The sequence below is a fragment of the Salvelinus alpinus genome, chromosome 15, assembly GCF_045679555.1.
Source record: "Salvelinus alpinus chromosome 15, SLU_Salpinus.1, whole genome shotgun sequence".
NCBI lineage: Eukaryota > Metazoa > Chordata > Actinopteri > Salmoniformes > Salmonidae > Salvelinus > Salvelinus alpinus.
This window is the reverse complement of record NC_092100.1, coordinates 5,276,308-5,296,972: the sequence shown is the minus strand read 5'-3', so window position 1 is coordinate 5,296,972 and position 20,665 is coordinate 5,276,308. Positions and strand designations below refer to the sequence as shown.

Here is a 20,665-nt window from a genome sequence, read left to right as displayed (position 1 = left end):
TCTCTGTAACACTCCTCCTGCCAGGTCTCTCTGTAACTCTCCTCCTGCCAGGTCTCTCTGTAACACTCCTCCTGCCAGGTCTCTCTGTAACTCTCCTCCTGCCAGGTCTCTCTGTAACTCTCCTCCTGCCAGGTCTCTCTGTAACTCTCCTCCTGCCAGGTCTCTCTCTAACTCTCCTCCTGCCAGGTCTCTCTCTAACTCTCCTCCTGCCAGGTCTCTCTGTAACTCTCCTCCTGCCAGGTCTCTCTGTAACACTCCTTCTACTAAATCAGCGTGGGTTCAGTCTTGTATGTGTTGATACTGCAGTCCCCCTCTTCATCCTCATGTCTCTCTGTCTCTCTCTCTGTGTGTGTAGATGTGGAGGAGTGTTCGTCCTTCCCCTGTCAGAACGGAGGTACCTGCTCAGACCAGGTTAACGGGTTCACCTGCCAGTGTCCACCTGGGTTTACAGGGACAGTCTGCCAAACAGGTACAGTACCCTCTCTTCCTCCCTCTCTCCTTACTCTACCTTTACCCCAATCACACAACCATCTGTCCCACAACCTTGTCCCACTCCTCACTCCACTCTCCTCTCTGGTCTCTCCTCTCTCCACTCTCCTCTCTGGTCTCTGTCCCACTCCTCACTCCACTCTCCTCTCTGGTCTCTGTCCCACTCCTCTCTCCTCTCTCCTCTCTGGTCTCTCCTCTCTCCACTCTCCTCTCTGGTCTCTGTCCCACTCCTCACTCCACTCTCCTCTCTGGTCTCTGTCCCACTCCTCTCTCCTCTCTCCTCTCTGGTCTCTCCTCTCTCCTCTCTGGTCTCTGTCCCACTCCACTCTCCTCTCTGGTCTCTGTCCCACTCCTCTCTCCTCTCTGGCCTCTGTCCCACTCCTCTCTCCTCTCTCCTCTCTGGTCTCTGTCCCACTCCTCTCTCCTCTCTCCTCTCTGGTCTCTGTCCCTCTCCTCTCTCCTCTCTGGCCTCTGTCCCACTCCTCTCTCCTCTCTGGTCTCTGTTCCACTCCTCTCTCCTCTCTCCTCTCTGGTCTCTGTTCCACTCCTCTCTCCTCTCTCCTCTCTGGTCTCTGTCCCACTCCTCTCTCCTCTCTGGTCTCTCTTCTCTCCTCTCTCCTCTCTGGTCTCTGTCCCACTCCTCTCTCCTCTCTGGTCTCTGTCCCTCTCCTCTCTCCTCTCTGGTCTCTGTCCCACTCCTCTCTCCTCTCTCCTCTCTGGTCTCTGTTCCACTCCTCTCTCCTCTCTCCTCTCTGGTCTCTGTCCCACTCCTCTCTCCTCTCTGGTCTCTCTTCTCTCCTCTCTCCTCTCTGGTCTCTGTCCCACTCCTCTCTCCTCTCTGCTCCTCTCTGGTCTTCTCTCCTCTCTGCTCCTCTCTCCTCTCTCCTCTCTCCTCTCTGCTCCTCTCTCCTCTCTCCTCTCTGCTCCTCTCTCCTCTCTCCTCTCTGCTCCTCTCTCCTCTCTGCTCTCTGCTCCTCTCTCCTCTCTCCTCTCTCCTCTCTCCTGTCTCCTCTCTGCTCCTCTGCTCCTCTCTGCTCCTCTCTCCTCTCTCCTCTCTCCTCTCTGCTCCATGCTCTGTTGGGCCAGGAAAGAGGATGTCAGCTTGTAAAAGCTGGATTTCACCTGACCTGCCAATGCACAACCTGATAAGATATTTCCTTTAGGGTCATCTGCTTGTAATACGCATACCAGGTCACTGGCAGGTCTCTCTGTAACATTAATGTTAACAAACAGATCACCGACCATTTCGAATCCCACGTACCTTCTCCGCTATGCAATCTGGTTTCCGAGCTGGTCACGGGTGTACCTCAGCCACGCTCAAGGTCCTAAACGACATCATAACCGCCATCGATAAGAGACATTACTGTGCAGCCGTCTTCATCGACCTGGCCAAGGCTTTCGACTCTGTCAATCACCACATTCTTATCGTGCAGACTCAATAGCCTTGGTTTCTCTAACGACTGCCTCACCTGCTTCACTAACTACTTACATTTACATTTTACATTTTAGTCATTTAGCAGACGCTCTTATCCAGAGCGACTTACAGTAGAGTGCATACATTTTATTACATTTACATACTGAGACAAGGATATCCCTACCGGCCAAACCCTCCCTAACCCGGTCGACGCTATGCCAATTGTGCGTCGCCCCACGGACCTCCCGGTTGCGGCCGGCTGCGACAGAGCCTGGGCGTGAACCCAGAGACTGCGATGCAGTGCCCTAGACCACTGCGCCACCCGGGACACCAGGGTCTCTGTGTGTCTATACTTCTCTGATAGAGTTCAGTGTGTCAAATCGGAGGGCTTGTTGTCTGGACCTCTGGCAGTCTCTATGGGGGTGCCACAGGGTTCAATCCTCGGGCCGACTCTCTTCTTTCTCTGTATACATCAATGATGTTGCTCTTGCTGCTGGTGAGTCTCTGATCCACCTCTACGCAGACGACACCATTCTGTATACTTCTGGCCCCTCTTTGGGCACTGTGTTAACTAACCTCCCGACGAGCTTCAATGCCATACAACTCTCCTTCCGTGGCCTCCAACTGCTCTTAAATGCAAGTAAAACTAAATGCATGCTCTTCAACCGATCGCTGCCCACACCTGCCCACCCGTCCAGCATCACTACTCTGGACGGTTCTGACTTAGAATATGTGGACAACTACAAATTCCTAGGTGTCTGGTTAGACTGTAAACTCTCCTTCCAGACTCACATCAAACATCTCCAATCCAAAATTAAATCTAGAATCGGCTTCCTATTTCGCAACAAAGCCTCCTTCACTCATGCTGCCAAACACACCTTCGTAAAACTGACCATCCTGCCGATCCTCGACTTCGGCGATGTCATTTACAAAATAGCCTCCAACACTCTACTCAGTAAATTGGATGTAGTCTATCACAGTGCCATCCGTTTTGTCACCAAAGCCCCATATACCACCCAACACTGCGACCTGTATGCTCTAGTCGGCTGGCCCTCACTACATATCCGTCACCAAAGCCACTGGCTCCAGGTCATCTATAAGTCTTTGCTAGGTAAAGCCCCGCCTTATCTCAGCTCACTGGTCACCATAGCAACACCCACCCGTAGCACGTGCTCCAGCAGGTATATTTCCCTGGTCATCCCCAAAGCCAACACTTCCTTTGGCCGCCTTTCCTTCCAGTTTTCTGCTGCCAATGACTGGCCAATGACTGGAACGAATTGTAAAAATCTCTGAAGTTGGAGTCTTATATCTCCCTCACTGACTTTAAGCATCAGCTGTCAGAGCAGCTTACCGATCGCTGCAGCTGTACACAGCTCATCTGTAAATAGCCCCCCCAACTACCTCATCCCCATTTTGTTATTTATCCTCTTGCTCTTTTGCACCCCAGTATCTCTACTTGCACATCATCATCTGCACATCTATCACTCCAGTATTAATGCTAAATTGTAATTATTTCACCTCTATGGCCTATTTATTGCCTACCTCCCTACTCTTCTACATTTACACTGTATATAGATCTTTCTATGTTTCTATTGTGTTATTGACTATATGTTTGTTTACTCCATGTGTAACTCTGTGTTGTTGTTGTTTGTGTCGCACTGCTTTGCTTTATCTTGGCCAGGTCGCTCTCCTCTCCTCTCCTCTCCTCTCCTCTCCTCTCCTCTCCTCTCCTCTCCTCTCCTCTCCTCTCCTCTCCTCTCCTCTCCTCTCCTCTCCTGTTCTCCCTCTCCTCTCTGTTCCCCCTCTCTTCTCTCCTCTCTGTTCTCCCTCTCCCCTCTCCCTGTCCCCCTCTCTCAGTCCTACCCTGTCCCCCCCTCTCCTCTCCCTGTCCCCCTCTCCCATACCATCCCTGTCCCCTCCTCTCCTCTCCCTGTCCCCCTCTCTCAGTCCTACCCTGTCCCCCCCTCTCCTCTCCCTGTCCCCCTCTCCCATACCATCCCTGTCCCCTCCTCTCCTCTCCCTGTCCCCCTCTCTCAGTCCTACCCTGTCCCCCCCTCTCCTCCCTGCTTGCTGCCTCTCCCCGTTCCTGTTCCCACAGTCCAGCCTGTGGAGACGTATCAAACCTCCTCTAATATCTTCCACAGCCAGCAGCACATATTTTCAGGGTGAGGCGGCTATATTCATCAGCTGAGTAAATATCACATATATGTGTCTGTCTCTCTGTGTGTCTGTCTCTCTGTGTGTCTGTCTCTCTGTGTGTCTATCTCTCTGTGTGTCTATCTCTCTGTGTGTCTATCTCTCTGTGTGTCTATCTCTCTGTGTGTCTGTCTCTCTGTGTGTCTATCTCTCTGTGTGTCTGTCTCTCTGTGTGTCTGTCTCTCTGTGTGTCTATCTCTCTGTGTGTCTGTCTCTCTGTGTGTCTGTCTCTCTGTGTGTCTATCTCTCTGTGTGTCTGTCTCTCTGTGTGTCTGTCTCTCTGTGTGTCTATCTCTCTGTGTGTCTGTCTCTCTGTGTGTCTGTCTCTCTGTGTGTCTATCTCTCTGTGTGTCTGTCTCTCTGTGTGTCTATCTCTCTGTGTGTCTGTCTCTCTGTGTGTCTATCTCTCTGTGTGTGTCTATATCTCTGTGTGTCTATCTCTCTCTGTGTGTCTATCTCTCTGTGTGTCTATCTCTCTGTGTGTCTATCTCTCTCTGTGTGTCTATCTCTCTGTGTGTCTATCTCTCTGTGTGTCTATCTCTCTGTGTGTCTATCTCTCTGTGTGTGTCTATCTCTCTGTGTGTCTATCTATGTGTGTGTGTGTGTGTGTTTCTGTGTGTCTATCTCTCTGTGTGTCTATCTCTCTGTGTGTCTATCTCTCTCTGTGTGTCTATCTCTCTCTGTGTGTCTATCTCTCTGTGTGTCTATCTCTCTGTGTGTCTATATCTCTGTGTGTCTATCTCTCTGTGTGTCTGTCTCTCTGTGTGTCTGTCTCTCTGTGTGTCTGTCTCTCTGTGTGTCTATCTCTCTGTGTGTCTGTCTCTCTGTGTGTCTATCTCTCTGTGTGTCTGTCTCTCTGTGTGTCTATCTCTCTGTGTGTGTCTATATCTCTGTGTGTCTATCTCTCTCTGCGTGTCTATCTCTCTGTGTGTCTATCTCTCTGTGTGTCTATCTCTCTCTGTGTGTCTATCTCTCTGTGTGTCTATCTCTCTGTGTGTCTATCTCTCTGTGTGTCTATCTCTCTGTGTGTGTCTATCTATCTGTGTGTCTATCTCTCTGTGTGTGTCTATCTCTCTGTGTGTCTATCTATGTGTGTGTGTGTGTGTGTTTCTGTGTGTCTATCTCTCTGTGTGTCTATCTCTCTGTGTGTCTATCTCTCTGTGTGTCTATCTCTCTCTGTGTGTCTATCTCTCTGTGTGTCTATCTCTCTGTGTGTCTATCTCTCTGTGTGTCTATCTCTCTCTGTGTGTCTATCTCTCTGTGTGTCTATCTCTCTCTGTGTGTCTATCTCTCTCTGTGTGTCTATCTCTCTCTGTGTGTCTATCTCTCTGTGTGTCTATCTCTCTGTGTGTGTCTATCTCTCTGTGTGTCTATCTCTCTGTGTGTCTTTCTCTCTGTGTGTCTATCTCTCTCTGTGTGTCTATCTCTCTCTGTGTGTCTATCTCTCTCTGTGTGTCTATCTCTCTGTGTGTCTGTCTCTCTGTGTGTCTATCTCTCTCTGTGTGTCTATCTCTCTGTGTGTCTGTCTCTCTGTGTGTCTATCTCTCTCTGTGTGTCTATCTCTCTGTGTGTCTATCTCTCTCTGTGTGTCTATCTCTCTGTGTGTCTGTCTCTCTGTGTGTCTATCTCTCTGTGTGTCTGTCTCTCTGTGTGTCTATCTCTCTCTGTGTGTCTGTCTCTCTGTGTGTCTGTCTCTCTGTGTGTCTATCTCTCTGTGTGTCTGTCTCTCTGTGTGTCTATCTCTCTCTGTGTGTCTATCTCTCTGTGTGTGTCTATCTCTCTGTGTGTGTCTATCTCTCTCTGTGTGTCTATCTCTCTGTGTGTCTATCTATGTGTGTGTGTGTGTGTGTGTGTTTCTGTGTGTGTGTTTCTACCTGCAGACATTGACAAGTGCAAAGACGGAGCCTGCCTCAACGGTGCGCTGTGTGTACAAGGTGTCGACAACTTCACCTGTGTGTGTGAGAGAGGCTACACTGGGTCTCTGTGTGAGACAGGTGAGTTAGCCGGGGGGGCTACCCAGGCTCTGTGTGAGACAGGTGAGTTAGCCGGGGGGGCTACCCAGGCTCTGTGTGAGACAGGTGAGTTAGCCGGGGGGGCTACCCAGGATCTGTGTGAGACAGGTGAGTTAGCCGGGGGGGCTACCCAGGCTCTGTGTGAGACAGGTGAGTTAGCCGAGGGGGCTACCCAGGCTCTGTGTGAGACAGGTGAGTTAGCCGGGGGGGCTACCCAGGCTCTGTGTGAGACAGGTGAGTTAGCCGAGGGAGCTACCCAGGCTCTGTGTGAGACAGGTGAGTTAGCCGGGGGGGCTACCCAGGCTCTGTGTGAGACAGGTGAGTTAGCCGAGGGGGCTACCCAGGCTCTGTGTGAGACAGGTGAGTTAACCGGGGGGGCTACCCAGGCTCTGTGTGAGACAGGTGAGTTAGCCGGGGGGGCTACCCAGGCTCTGTGTGAGACAGGTGAGTTAGCCGGGGGGGCTACCCAGGCTCTGTGTGAGACAGGTGAGTTAGCCGGGGGGGCTACCCAGGCTCTGTGTGAGACAGGTGAGTTAGCCGGGGGGGCTACCCAGGCTCTGTGTGAGACAGGTGAGTTAGCCGAGGGGGCTACCCAGGCTCTGTGTGAGACAGGTGAGTTAGCCGAGGGGGCTACCCAGGCTCTGTGTGAGACAGGTGAGTTAGCCGGGGGGGGCTACCCAGGCTCTGTGTGAGACAGGTGAGTTAGCCGAGGGGGCTACCCAGGCTCTGTGTGAGACAGGTGAGTTAGCCGGGGGGGGCTACCCAGGCTCTGTGTGAGACAGGTGAGTTAGCCGGGGGGGCTACCCAGGCTCTGTGTGAGACAGGTGAGTTAGCCGAGGGGGCTACCCAGGCTCTGTGTGAGACAGGTGAGTTAGCCGGGGGGGCTACACTGGCTCTGTGTGAGACAGGTGAGTTAGCCGGGAATAGGGGGCCATTTGGGAATAGGGGGCCATTTGGGAATAGGGGCCATTTGGGAATAGGGGGCCATTTAGGAATAGGGGCCATTTGGGAATAGGGGGCCATTTGGGAATAGGGGGCCATTTGGGAATAGGGGGCCATTTGGGAATAGGGTGCCGTTTGGGAATACGGGGCCATTTGGGAATACGGGGGCCTTTGGGAATAGGGGCCATTTGGGAATAGGGGGCCATTTGGGAATAGGGGGCCATTTGGGAATAGGGGGCCATTTGGGAATAGGGGGCCATTTGGGAATAGGGTGCCGTTTGGGAATACGGGGCCATTTGGGAATACGGGGGCCTTTGGGAATATGGGGCCATTTAGGAATAGGGGGCCATTTGGGAATAGGGGGCCATTTGGGAATAGGGGGCCATTTGGGAGTAGGGGGCCATTTGCCATTTGGGAATAGTGGGCCATTTGGGAATAGGGGGCCATTTAGGAATAGGGGACCATTTGGGAATAGGGGGCCATTTGGGAATAGGGGGCCATTTGCCATTTGGGAATAGGGGGCCATTTGGGAATAGGGGGCCATTTGGGAATAGGGGGCCATTTAGGAATAGGGGGCCATTTGGGAATAGGGGGCCATTTGGGAATATGGGGCCATTTGCCATTTGGGAATAGGGGGCCATTTGGGAATAGGGGGCCATTTGGGAATGGGGGGCCATTTGGGAATAGGGTGCCGTTTGGGAATACGGGGCCATTTGGGAATACGGGGGCCTTTTGGAATATGGGGCCATTTAGGAATAGGGGGCCATTTGGGAATAGGGGGCCATTTGGGAATAGGGGGCCATTTGGGAATAGGTGGCCATTTGGGAATAGGGGGCCATTTGCCATTTGGGAATAGGGGGCCATTTGGGAATAGGGGGCCATTTGGGAATAGGGGGCCATTTGGGAATAGGGGACCATTTGGGAATAGTGGGCCATTTGGGAATAGGGGGCCATTTGGGAATAGGGGGCCATTTGCCATTTGGGAATAGGGTGCCATTTGGGAATAGGGGGCCATTTGCCATTTGGGAATAGGGGGCCATTTGGGAATGGGGGGCCATTTGGGAATAGGGGGCCATTTGGGAATAGGGGGCCATTTGGGAATAGGGGCCATTTAGGAATAGGGGGCCATTTGGGAATAGGAAGCCATTTGGGAATAGGGGGCCATTTGGGAATAGGGGACCATTTGGGAATAGGGGGCCATTTGGGAATAGGGGGCCATTTGGGAATAGGGGGACATTTGGGAAAAGGGGGCCATTTGGGAAGCATCCTTACTCTGATTCTGAATGCCAGCTAGGCCGTTTCTCTGGTTTAATTGACATGTTTGGAACAATGGTTCATGATATAAAACGTTACCATAGGCGGCCGGCGAGCCCTACTTCCTGCTCTCTGCTTTGACTTCCTGTAATAGAACATGTTTCCAATTGGGACAGCAGGTATTAAACGAAACCTGACTAACCTCTCTCTGGGAGGATGAGATGGGTGAGGTCACATTCCAAATGGAACTCTTTCCCCTTTATAGTGCACTACTTTTGACCAGGGGCCACGGTACGTAGTGTACTGTATAGGCAACAGGGTGCCGTTTGGGAGCATCCTGAGAGTGGCTAGGAGCTCAGTGTTAGAGTGACCTGGTGGTTTGTTGAAAGGTTTTTTTGCGGCGTCTCCTGTTTTCAGAGCCTCAGCGTCGGTGTGGTTAGCTAATGGCTGAGAGCTGAGGCCTGGGCGATGGGCTTCTCCACCAAGAGCAACAACACGACACAGAGCAAAAGAAAGAGCTCCCTTTGTGTAATATTGCTGTGGCGTAGTATTCTGGCACACTGTCCTTGTAACTGTCTGAATAATTCTTACAATTAGCTAGAAAGCCTCAAACTATCATATTTTTCCTTCGTAGAGTTGGTGTTGGTCCAGGTGAATTCATCGTCTACTCCTCAAACTGAAAATCAAACAGGTAAGTGCTGGGTTATACGCCTGGAGGTCATTTGAATGTAGGACATCAGACCGTCTATGATTTTGCCAGACAGAAACATGGAATCAGCTCGGAATTTGACAGAGAGAGGTGGTTCTGTCCAATAGAAAAAGAGCATGGGATATCTTGTATGTGATAAACGTCTTTCTCAAGAGTTAATCATTTCCTAAGCTTTTTTTTAAAACATTTTTAATTCCAAACACTTGTTTCAAAGTACTGTACTTTCCTGTTCTCTATGTGTTTTGGCATAGGCCAAGTTATGGTATACACTAAAGTAGATGTCCAGCCTCATCCGAACCTTCTATCCTGGTCCTCTTGTCTGTCTGGCAGTGTCCTGTGAGGGGGAGCGCTGTGAGAAACACCAGATCTGTGAACACACCGGCCCTGGGAGTTACAACTGCACATGTACCCAAGGATTCTATGGTGACAACTGTGAAGGTAAAGTATTGGGACTGGGGCAGACCCTGCTCTAGTTGGAGACAGACAGCAGGTACAGGTCAGAGCCTTTTCTAGTAGAGTCTAGTTGGAGACAGACAGCAGGTACAGGTCAGAGCCTTTTCTAGTAGAGTCTAGTTGGAGACAGTTAAACAGCAGGTATATCAGTGGCGGTCAGTGACGTTTAAGATGAGGGAGGACGTTGTATTTTTTAGGAGCCTTATTTCTATTACAGCATATTGGATGACTATAAATCATATTCCATTCACCCAGCTCAATGTAACATCGATAGGTTTAGGCTACTACGTGATACTAGAATGTTCCCCTATACCCTTCATGAGGTTGCTACAACCTAGCCTATGAATGAAAGTTGACAACGTAGAAAAATTTGAGGTGACAGACTGTGACACATTCAATACCACCTTGCTCATTCTTGCCTGCATCTAGCTGATCCAGGATGTAATCGTTAGTCCAACAGTTTCAAACGAGAGTTTCTATTGGACAAATTCAAGTATGTTTATCCCTGTTTTTTTCCATTTGCTTCCGTTTTAAGAAAAGTTTTTCAACAGAATCGGTGGAATGAATACACCCCTGATCACGCGTAAACACAGTTCACTTTCATAGCAGCCACGTGGTATTCACATCAAAATCAAATCAAACTGTATTTGTCACATGCACCGAATACAACAAGTGTAGACCTTACCGTGAAATGCTGAATACAACAGGTGTGGACCTTACTGTGAAATGCTGAATACAACAGGTGTAGACCTTACCGTGAAATGCTGAATACAACAGGTGTAGTAGACCTTACTGTGAAATGCTGAATACAACAGGTGTAGTAGACCTTACTGTGAAATGCTGAATACAACAGGGTTAGTAGACCTTACAGTGAAATGCTGAATACAACAGGTGTAGTAGACCTCACAGTGAAATGCTGAATACAACAGGTGTAGTAGACCTCACAGTGAAATGCTGAATACAACAGGTGTAGTAGACCTTACAGTGAAATGCTGAATACAACAGGTGTAGTAGACCTCACAGTGAAATGCTGAATACAACAGGGTTAGTAGACCTTACAGTGAAATGCTGAATACAACAGGTGTAGTAGACCTCACAGTGAAATGCTGAATACAACAGGTGTAGTAGACCTTACAGTGAAATGCTGAATACAACAGGTGTAGTAGACCTTACAGTGAAATGCTGAATACAACAGGTGTAGTAGACCTTACAGTGAAATGCTGAATACAACAGGTGTAGTAGACCTCACAGTGAAATGCTGAATACAAGAGGTGTAGTAGACCTTACAGTGAAATGCTGAATACAACAGGTGTAGTAGACCTTACAGTGAAATGCTGAATACAACAGGTGTAGTAGACCTTACAGTGAAATGCTGAATACAATAGGTGTAGTAGACCTCACAGTGAAATGCTGAATACAACAGGTGTAGTAGACCTCACAGTGAAATGCTGAATACAACAGGTGTAGTAGACCTTACAGTGAAATGCTGAATACAACAGGTGTAGTAGACCTCACAGTGAAATGCTGAATACAACAGGTGTAGTAGACCTCACAGTGAAATGCTGAATACAACAGGTGTAGTAGACCTCACAGTGAAATGCTGAATACAACAGGTGTAGTAGACCTTACAGTGAAATGCTGAATACAACAGGTGTAGTAGACCTTACAGTGAAATGCTGAATACAACAGGTGTAGTAGACCTCACAGTGAAATGCTGAATACAACAGGTGTGGACTTTATCGTGAAATGCTTACTGACAAGCCCTATACCAACAATGCAGTTCAAGAAAGAGTTAAGAAAATATTTACTAAATAAACGAGAGTAAAAAAATAATAAAAAGTAACACTATAAAATAACAATAACGAGGCTATATACAGGGGGTACCGGTACCGAGTCAATGTGCGGGGGTACAGGTTAGTCCAGGTAATTTGTAGGTAGGGGTGAAGTGACTATGCACAGATAATAAACAGTGAGTAGCAGCAGTGTAAATGTTTTTTTAAATGTAAATAGTCCCGGGTGGCCATTTGAGTAATTGTTCAGCAGTCTTACGGCTTGGGGGTAGAATCTGTTCAGGATCCGGTTGGTTCCAGAGTTGATGCATCGGTACCGATCTATGACTTGGGTGGTTGGAGTCTTTGACAAGTTTTAGGGCCTTCCCTTAGTTAGCCAAATAGCTACCCGGACTATCTGCATTGACCCCCATTGAACTCTTTTTAATCATCACATAAGCTGTTGTTACTGTTTATTATCTATCCTGTAGCCTAGTCACTTTACCTCTACCTATATGTACATATCTACCTCAATTATCTCGTTCCTCTGCAACATCGACTCGGGTACTAGCACCGCGTGTATATTCTTCGTGTAATCATCTAGCTGTTATATTTCGATTTTTCTCTCTGCATTGTTAGCAAGTAAGCGTTGCACTGTTAGTCTACACTGTTAGTCTACACTGTTAGTCTACACTGTTAGTCTACACTGTTAGTCTACACTGTTAGTCTACAGGTAAACCTGTTGTTTACCAAGCACGTGACTAAACAAAATGTGATTTGGATTGATCCCAGAGGAACGTGCCTCAGTACCTGGAAGAAGGAAAAGACTTGCTCTAGTCTGTTCTGCTGTGAATAATGGAGGATGCTGATCTGTAAACGCCCAGTTTACTACGGGATCCTGGAGGAACAACAGGCGATCTGGGGAACAATTGCTTTATGGCCCATTTTTATTAGTTTACTTACAAGGGGGAAGTGGCGCTTTGTCTAGACTTGAAAGGACAGGGGCCTCTGTCTGAGCTGAAGCTGAGGGTTGCTATTTATTCAGGTAGTTTCATCAGACAAGGGTGGTGTAATATGCCTTGCAGCAGGGCAGCAGAGTAGCGGCACCCTAGTCCCTATACAGTGCTCTACTTTTGACCAGGAAACTCTGACACGCTGCGTCCCGAATAGCGCCCTATTCCGTACATAGTGCATTGTTTTTGACCATGGGGACTCGAACTACATCCCAAACGCCACCCTAGTCACTAGTTCCTACTACTAATAGTCAAAAGTAGTGCACTAAATAGGGAATAGGGTTCCATAGTGCTCTGGTCTAAAGTAGTGCACTATATAGGGAATAGGGTTCCATAGGGCTCTGGTCTAAAGTAGTGCACTATATAGGGAATAGCGTTCCATAGGGTCCTGGTCTAAAGTAGTGCACTATATAGGGAATAGGGCTCTGGTCTATAGTAGTGCACTAAATATGGAATAGGGTGCCATTGAGGACGAAATCACTGACTGTGCCACTTACTCCTCTGGATGAGGTCCATGACGCCACTCTATGGTCCAGCTGTCTACTCTATGGTCCTGCTGTCTACTCTATGGTCCTGCTGTCTACTCTATGGTCCAGCTGTCTACTCTATGGTCCAGCTGTCTACTCTATGGTCCAGCTGTCTACTCTATGGTCCAGCTGTCTACTCTATGGTCCAGCTGTCTACTCTATGGTCCTGCTGTCTACTCTATGGTCCAGCTGTCTACTCTATGGTCCAGCTGTCTACTCTATGGTCCTGCTGTCTACTCTATGGTCCAGCTGTCTACTCTATGGTCCAGCTGTCTACTCTATGGTCCAGCTGTCTACTCTATGGTCCAGCTGTCTACTCTATGGTCCTGCTGTCTACTCTATGGTCCAGCTGTCTACTCTATGGTCCTGCTGTCTACTCTATGGTCCAGCTGTCTACTCTATGGTCCAGCTGTCTACTCTATGGTCCTGCTGTCTACTCTATGGTCCAGCTGTCTACTCTATGGTCCTGCTGTCTACTCTATGGTCCAGCTGTCTACTCTATGGTCCAGCTGTCTACTCTATGGTCCAGCTGTCTACTCTATGGTCCAGCTGTCTACTCTATGGTCCAGCTGTCTACTCTATGGTCCAGCTGTCTACTCTATGGTCCAGCTGTCTACTCTATGGTCCTGCTGTCTACTCTATGGTCCAGCTGTCTACTCTATGGTCCTGCTGTCTACTCTATGGTCCAGCTGTCTACTCTATGGTCCAGCTGTCTACTCTATGGTCCTGCTGTCTACTCTATGGTCCAGCTGTCTACTCTATGGTCCTGCTGTCTACTCTATGGTCCAGCTGTCTACTCTATGGTCCAGCTGTCTACTCTATGGTCCAGCTGTCTACTCTATGGTCCAGCTGTCTACTCTATGGTCCAGCTGTCTACTCTATGGTCCTGCTGTCTACTCTATGGTCCTGCTGTCTACTCTATGGTCCAGCTGTCTACTCTATGATCCAGCTGTCTACTCTATGGTCCTGCTGTCTACTCTATGGTCCAGCTGTCTACTCTATGGTCCAGCTGTCTACTCTATGGTCCTGCTGTCTACTCTATGGTCCAGCTGTCTACTCTATGGTCCAGCTGTCTACTCTATGGTCCAGCTGTCTACTCTATGATCCAGCTGTCTACTCTATGGTCCTGCTGTCTACTCTATGGTCCAGCTGTCTACTCTATGGTCCTGCTGTCTACTCTATGGTCCAGCTGTCTACTCTATGGTCCTGCTGTCTACTCTATGGTCCAGCTGTCTACTCTATGGTCCTGCTGTCTACTCTATGGTCCTGCTGTCTACTCTATGGTCCAGCTGTCTACTCTATGGTCCAGCTGTCTACTCTATGGTCCAGCTGTCTACTCTATGGTCCTGCTGTCTACTCTATGGTCCTGCTGTCTACTCTATGGTCCAGCTGTCTACTCTATGATCCAGCTGTCTACTCTATGGTCCTGCTGTCTACTCTATGGTCCAGCTGTCTACTCTATGGTCCAGCTGTCTACTCTATGGTCCTGCTGTCTACTCTATGGTCCAGCTGTCTACTCTATGGTCCAGCTGTCTACTCTATGGTCCTGCTGTCTACTCTATGGTCCAGCTGTCTACTCTATGGTCCAGCTGTCTACTCTATGATCCAGCTGTCTACTCTATGATCCAGCTGTCTACTCTATGGTCCTGCTGTCTACTCTATGGTCCAGCTGTCTACTCTATGGTCCTGCTGTCTACTCTATGGTCCTGCTGTCTACTCTATGGTCCAGCTGTCTACTCTATGGTCCAGCTGTCTACTCTATGGTCCAGCTGTCTACTCTATGGTCCTGCTGTCTACTCTATGGTCCTGCTGTCTACTCTATGGTCCAGCTGTCTACTCTATGATCCAGCTGTCTACTCTATGGTCCTGCTGTCTACTCTATGGTCCAGCTGTCTACTCTATGGTCCAGCTGTCTACTCTATGGTCCTGCTGTCTACTCTATGGTCCAGCTGTCTACTCTATGGTCCAGCTGTCTACTCTATGGTCCAGCTGTCTACTCTATGATCCAGCTGTCTACTCTATGGTCCTGCTGTCTACTCTATGGTCCAGCTGTCTACTCTATGGTCCAGCTGTCTACTCTATGGTCCTGCTGTCTACTCTATGGTCCAGCTGTCTACTCTATGGTCCAGCTGTCTACTCTATGGTCCTGCTGTCTACTCTATGGTCCTGCTGTCTACTCTATGGTCCAGCTGTCTACTCTATGGTCCAGCTGTCTACTCTATGGTCCTGCTGTCTACTCTATGGTCCAGCTGTCTACTCTATGGTCCAGCTGTCTACTCTATGGTCCAGCTGTCTACTCTATGGTCCAGCTGTCTACTCTATGGTCCAGCTGTCTACTCTATGGTCCTGCTGTCTACTCTATGGTCCAGCTGTCTACTCTATGGTCCAGCTGTCTACTCTATGATCCAGCTGTCTACTCTATGATCCAGCTGTCTACTCTATGGTCCAGCTGTCTACTCTATGGTCATGCTGTCTACTCTATGGTCCAGCTGTCTACTCTATGGTCCAGCTGTCTACTCTATGGAACAGCTGCTTGCTGCATCAACCACATGACACATCCTGTGTTATTGTACTGCTACCTCCAGTACTATTTCACCTCCTTCGAGGGAAATATCCTACTGTGCTATATATCCCAAAAGGCACCCTGTTCCCTGTAGGCCGTGTTCAAAAGTAGTGCGCTAAATAGGGAATTGGGTATCATTTGGGATGCAGACTATGTGTGTGTGTTAGGAAATGGACAATGTGTTTTCAAAACCGGAGGGTAGGTTCTCCCGCGAGACGTTGGTTTCCCCCACCGAGGCTGAAGTCCTGTAGCCACGGTCAACACAGATTTATTTCTCAGCTCCAAAAGCTCTTTAATAGTATGTGAGCCATTGCAAATTCATGCTACTCCTCACCCTTGAGCTGAAGTAACTATCAAGGCTTATATACACTCTCCTAAATCTTCCAAATACTTTCCTGCCTGGCTCACTTGGAAGGCCCTGTGGAAAAAGGAGCAGGATCCTCGAGAGAGAGAGAGAGAGAGAGAGAGAGAGAGAGAGAGAGAGAGAGAGAGAGAGAGAGAGAGAGAGAGAAAGTAGCAGAAGAGAGAAGGAGAGGGAGAAGGTAACAGAAGAGAGAAGGAGAGGGAGAAGGTAACAGAAGAGAGAAGGAGAGGGAGAAGGTAACAGAAGAGAGAAGGAGAGGGAGAAGGTAACAGAAGAGAGAAGGAGAGGGAGAAGGTAACAGAAGAGAGAAGGAGAGGGAGAAGGTAACAGAAGAGAGAAGGAGAGGGAGAAGGTAACAGAAGAGAGAAGGAGAGGGAGAAGGTAACAGGACACAGGATGGACGGAGAGCCTCCTAATCGGTCCTCGTAGATCAAAGAGAAAACACACGGCCAATGAAAACCTCTCCAGCTAATTAACAGTCCATTAATATGCCCCAGGGGGCATAGCTCCATTTTGATCATTCCTGAGTCCCATATGGCACCCTATTCCCTATATAGTGCACGACTATTGACCAGGGCCCATAGGGCTCTGGTCGAATGCAGTACACTACATAGGGATTAGGCTGATATTCGGGACACAGCCCACAAAACATGTTCCATATAATGAGAAAAATAATTCCCGGCCGTCGTCCTTCCTCCCGAACCCCACTGACTTCAAAGGGAAGTCGTTTAGCAGTGATACATCCACTCCCTTTGTTCTTCACTGCTGCAATTCCTAGGCAGAGAGAGGAGAGAAACATTTAAATATTCCTTTATTTAGCATTTATACAGACACTTCCTTTATTTAACATTGATACAGACACGTCCTTTATTTAACATTGATACAGACACTTCCTTTATTTAACATTGATACAGACACTTCCTTTATTTAACATTGATACAGACACTTCCTTTATTTAACATTGATACAGACACGTCCTTTATTTAACATTGATACAGACACTTCCTTTATTTAGCATTGATACAGACACGTCCTTTATTTAGCATTGATACAGACACGTCCTTTATTTAACATTGATACAGACACTTCCTTTATTTAGCATTGATACAGACACGTCCTTTATTTAACATTGATACAGACACTTCCTTTATTTAGCATTGATACAGACACTTCCTTTATTTAACATTGATACAGACACTTCCTTTATTTAACATTGATACAGACACTTCCTTTATTTAACATTGATACAGACACGTCCTTTATTTAGCATTGATACAGACACTTCCTTTATTTAACATTGATACAGACACTTCCTTTATTTAGCATTGATACAGACACTTCCTTTATTTAACATTGATACAGACACTTCCTTTATTTAGCATTGATACAGACACTTCCTTTATTTAACATTGATACAGACACTTCCTTTATTTAACATTGATACAGACACTTCCTTTATTTAGCATTGATACAGACACTTCCTTTATTTATTTAGTTCTCTGAGGTTCCCTGAATCAATGGGACATTTACAGTAAAGGGGTACTGTTGATGTTCTCTTGGACTGAGGTAGTGTTGATGTTCTCTGGGACTGAGGTAGTGTAGATGTTCTCTGGGACTGAGGTAGTGTAGATGTTCTCTGGGACTGAGGTAGTGTAGATGTTCTCTGAGACTGAGGTAGTGTTGATGTTCTCTGGGACTGAGGTAGTGTAGATGTTCTCTGGGACTGAGGTAGTGTAGATGTTCTCTGGGACTGAGGTAGTGTAGATGTTCTCTGGGACTGAGGTAGTGTTGATGTTCTCTGGGACTGAGGTAGTGTTGATGTTCTCTGGGACTGAGGTAGTGTAGATGTTCTCTGGGACTGAGGTAGTGTAGATGTTCTCTGGGACTGAGGTAGTGTTGATGTTCTCTGGGACTGAGGTAGTGTAGATGTTCTCTGGGACTGAGGTAGTGTAGATGTTCTCTGGGACTGAGGTAGTGTTGATGTTCTCTGGGACTGAGGTAGTGTTGATAATCTCTGGGACTGAGGTAGTGTAGATGTTCTCTGGGACTGAGGTAGTGTAGATGTTCTCTGGGACTGAGGTAGTGTAGATGTTCTCTGGGACTGAGGTAGTGTAGATGTTCTCTGGGACTGAGGTAGTGTAGATGTTCTCTGGGACTGAGGTAGTGTAGATGTTCTCTGGGACTGAGGTAGTGTAGATGTTCTCTGAGACTGAGGTAGTGTAGATGTTCTCTGGGACTGAGGTACTGTTGAATCTGCCGCTCTAAACGTCTTACAGACCTCTGAGGTTGTACATGTAGCTTATCAATGGCTATCTCTGTCATCCTGTTGCAAATGATCCAACATGCTATGAGCTGTTCTGTGTCTTTTGAGTCAGTGTCTGTGACCTCTTCTCTTCTGTCTGTGTCTGTCATCCACAGAGGAGTGTCTGTGACCTCTTCTCTTCTGTCTGTCATCCACAGAGGAGTGTCTGTGCCAGAACGGTGGCATCTGTGTGGAAGTAAATGGAACCTGTGACTGCCCCTCAGGCTTCACCGGACTCTACTGTCAGTTTGGTACGTATCATATTATATACTGGACTCTACTGTCAGTTTGGTACGTATTATATTATATACCGGACTCTACTGTCAGTTTGGTACGTATCATATTATATACCGGACTCTACTGTCAGTTTGGTACGTATTATATTATATACCGGACTCTACTGTCAGTTTGGTACGTATCATATTATATACTGGACTCTACTGTCAGTTTGGTACGTATCATATTATATACCGGACTCTACTGTCAGTTTGGTACGTATTATATTATATACTGGACTCTACTGTCAGTTTGGTACGTATTATATTATATACTGGACTCTACTGTCAGTTTGGTACGTATTATATTATATACTGGACTCTACTGTCAGTTTGGTACGTATAATATTATATTATATACTGGACTCTACTGTCAGTTTGGTACGTATCATATTATATACTGGACTCTACTGTCAGTTTGGTACGTATTATATTATATACTGGACTCTACTGTCAGTTTGGTACGTATTATATTATATACTGGACTCTACTGTCAGTTTGGTACGTATTATATTATATACTGGACTCTACTGTCAGTTTGGTACGTATCATATTATATACTGGACTCTACTGTCAGTTTGGTACGTATTATATTATATACTGGACTCTACTGTCAGTTTGGTACGTATCATATTATATACTGGACTCTACTGTCAGTTTGGTACGTATCATATTATATACTGGACTCTACTGTCAGTTTGGTACGTATTATATTATATACTGGACTCTACTGTCAGTTTGGTACGTATTATATTATATACTGGACTCTACTGTCAGTTTGGTACGTATTATATTATATACTGGACTCTACTGTCAGTTTGGTACGTATTATATTATATACTGGACTCTACTGTCAGTTTGGTACGTATTATATTATATACTGGACTCTACTGTCAGTTTGGTACGTATCATATTATATACTGGACTCTACTGTCAGTTTGGTACGTATCATATTATATACTGGACTCTACTGTCAGTTTGGTACGTATCATATCATATTATATACTGGACTCTACTGTCAGTTTGGTACGTATTATATTATATACTGGACTCTACTGTCAGTTTGGTACGTATCATATCATATTATATACTGGACTCTACTGTCAGTTTGGTACGTATCATATTATATACTGGACTCTACTGTCAGTTTGGTACGTATCATATTATATTATATACTGGACTCTACTGTCAGTTTGGTACGTATTATATTATATACTGGACTCTACTGTCAGTTTGGTACGTATCATATTATATACTGGACTCTACTGTCAGTTTGGTACGTATCATATTATATTATATACTGGACTCTACTGTCAGTTTGGTACGTATCATATTATATACTGGACTCTACTGTCAGTTTGGTACGTATCATATTATATACTGGACTCTACTGTCAGTTTGGTACGTATTATATTATATACTGGACTCTACTGTCAGTTTGGTACGTATCATATTATATACTGGACTCTACTGTCAGTTTGGTACGTATCATATTATATACCAGACCCTACTGTCAGTTTGGTACGTATCATATTATATACTGGACTCTACTGTCAGTTTGGTACGTATCATATTATATACTGGACTCTACTGTCAGTTTGGTACGTATCATATTATATACTGGACTCTACTGTCAGTTTGGTACGTATCATATTATATACTGGACTCTACTGTCAGTTTGGTACGTATCATATTATATACTGGACTCTACTGTCAGTTTGGTACGTATCATATTATATACTGGACTCTACTGTCAGTTTGGTACGTATCATAGCATATTATATACTGGACTCTACTGTCAGTTTGGTACGTATTATATTATATACTGGACTCACTGTCAGTTTGGTACATATCATATTATATACTGGACTCTACTGTCAGTTTGGTACATATCATATTATATACTGGACTCTACTGTCAGTTTGGTACGTATCATATCATATTATATACTGGACTCTACTGTCAGTTTGGTACGTATTATATTATATACTGGACTCTACTGTCAGTTTGGTACGTATCATATTATATACCGGACCCTACTGTCAGTTTGGTACGTATCATATTATATACTGGACTCTACTGTCAGTTTGGTACGTATCATATTATATACCGGACTCTACTGTCAGTTTGGTACGTATCATATTATATACTGGACTCTACTGTCAGTTTGGTACGTATCATATTATATACTGGACTCTACTGTCAGTTTGGTACGTATCATATTATATACTGGACTCTACTGTCAGTTTGGTACGTATCATATTATATACTGGACTCTACTGTCAGTTTGGTACGTATCATATTATATACTGGACTCTACTGTCAGTTTGGTACGTATCATATTATATACTGGACTCTACTGTCAGTTTGGTACGTGTCATAG

At 46.5% G+C, this 20,665-nt stretch overlaps 1 protein-coding gene across 2 annotated transcripts in view; it reads left to right on the top strand.

Moving 5' to 3' along the window:
• Window positions 1-20,665, top strand: part of LOC139539406 (sushi, nidogen and EGF-like domain-containing protein 1) — a 111,680-nt gene that overhangs the window by 44,511 nt on the left and 46,504 nt on the right. The window contains exons 6-10 of one of the 2 annotated variants that reach the window (XM_071342309.1): window positions 356-469; window positions 5,980-6,093; window positions 8,942-8,998; window positions 9,347-9,454; window positions 18,166-18,258. In XM_071342309.1, the coding sequence (XP_071198410.1) occupies window positions 356-469; window positions 5,980-6,093; window positions 8,942-8,998; window positions 9,347-9,454; window positions 18,166-18,258 (486 nt within the window). Of the gene's footprint in view, window positions 1-355; window positions 470-3,883; window positions 6,094-8,941; window positions 8,999-9,346; window positions 9,455-18,165; window positions 18,259-20,665 lie in introns of those variants that run through there. The other variant, XM_071342308.1, reaches the window with a different exon arrangement.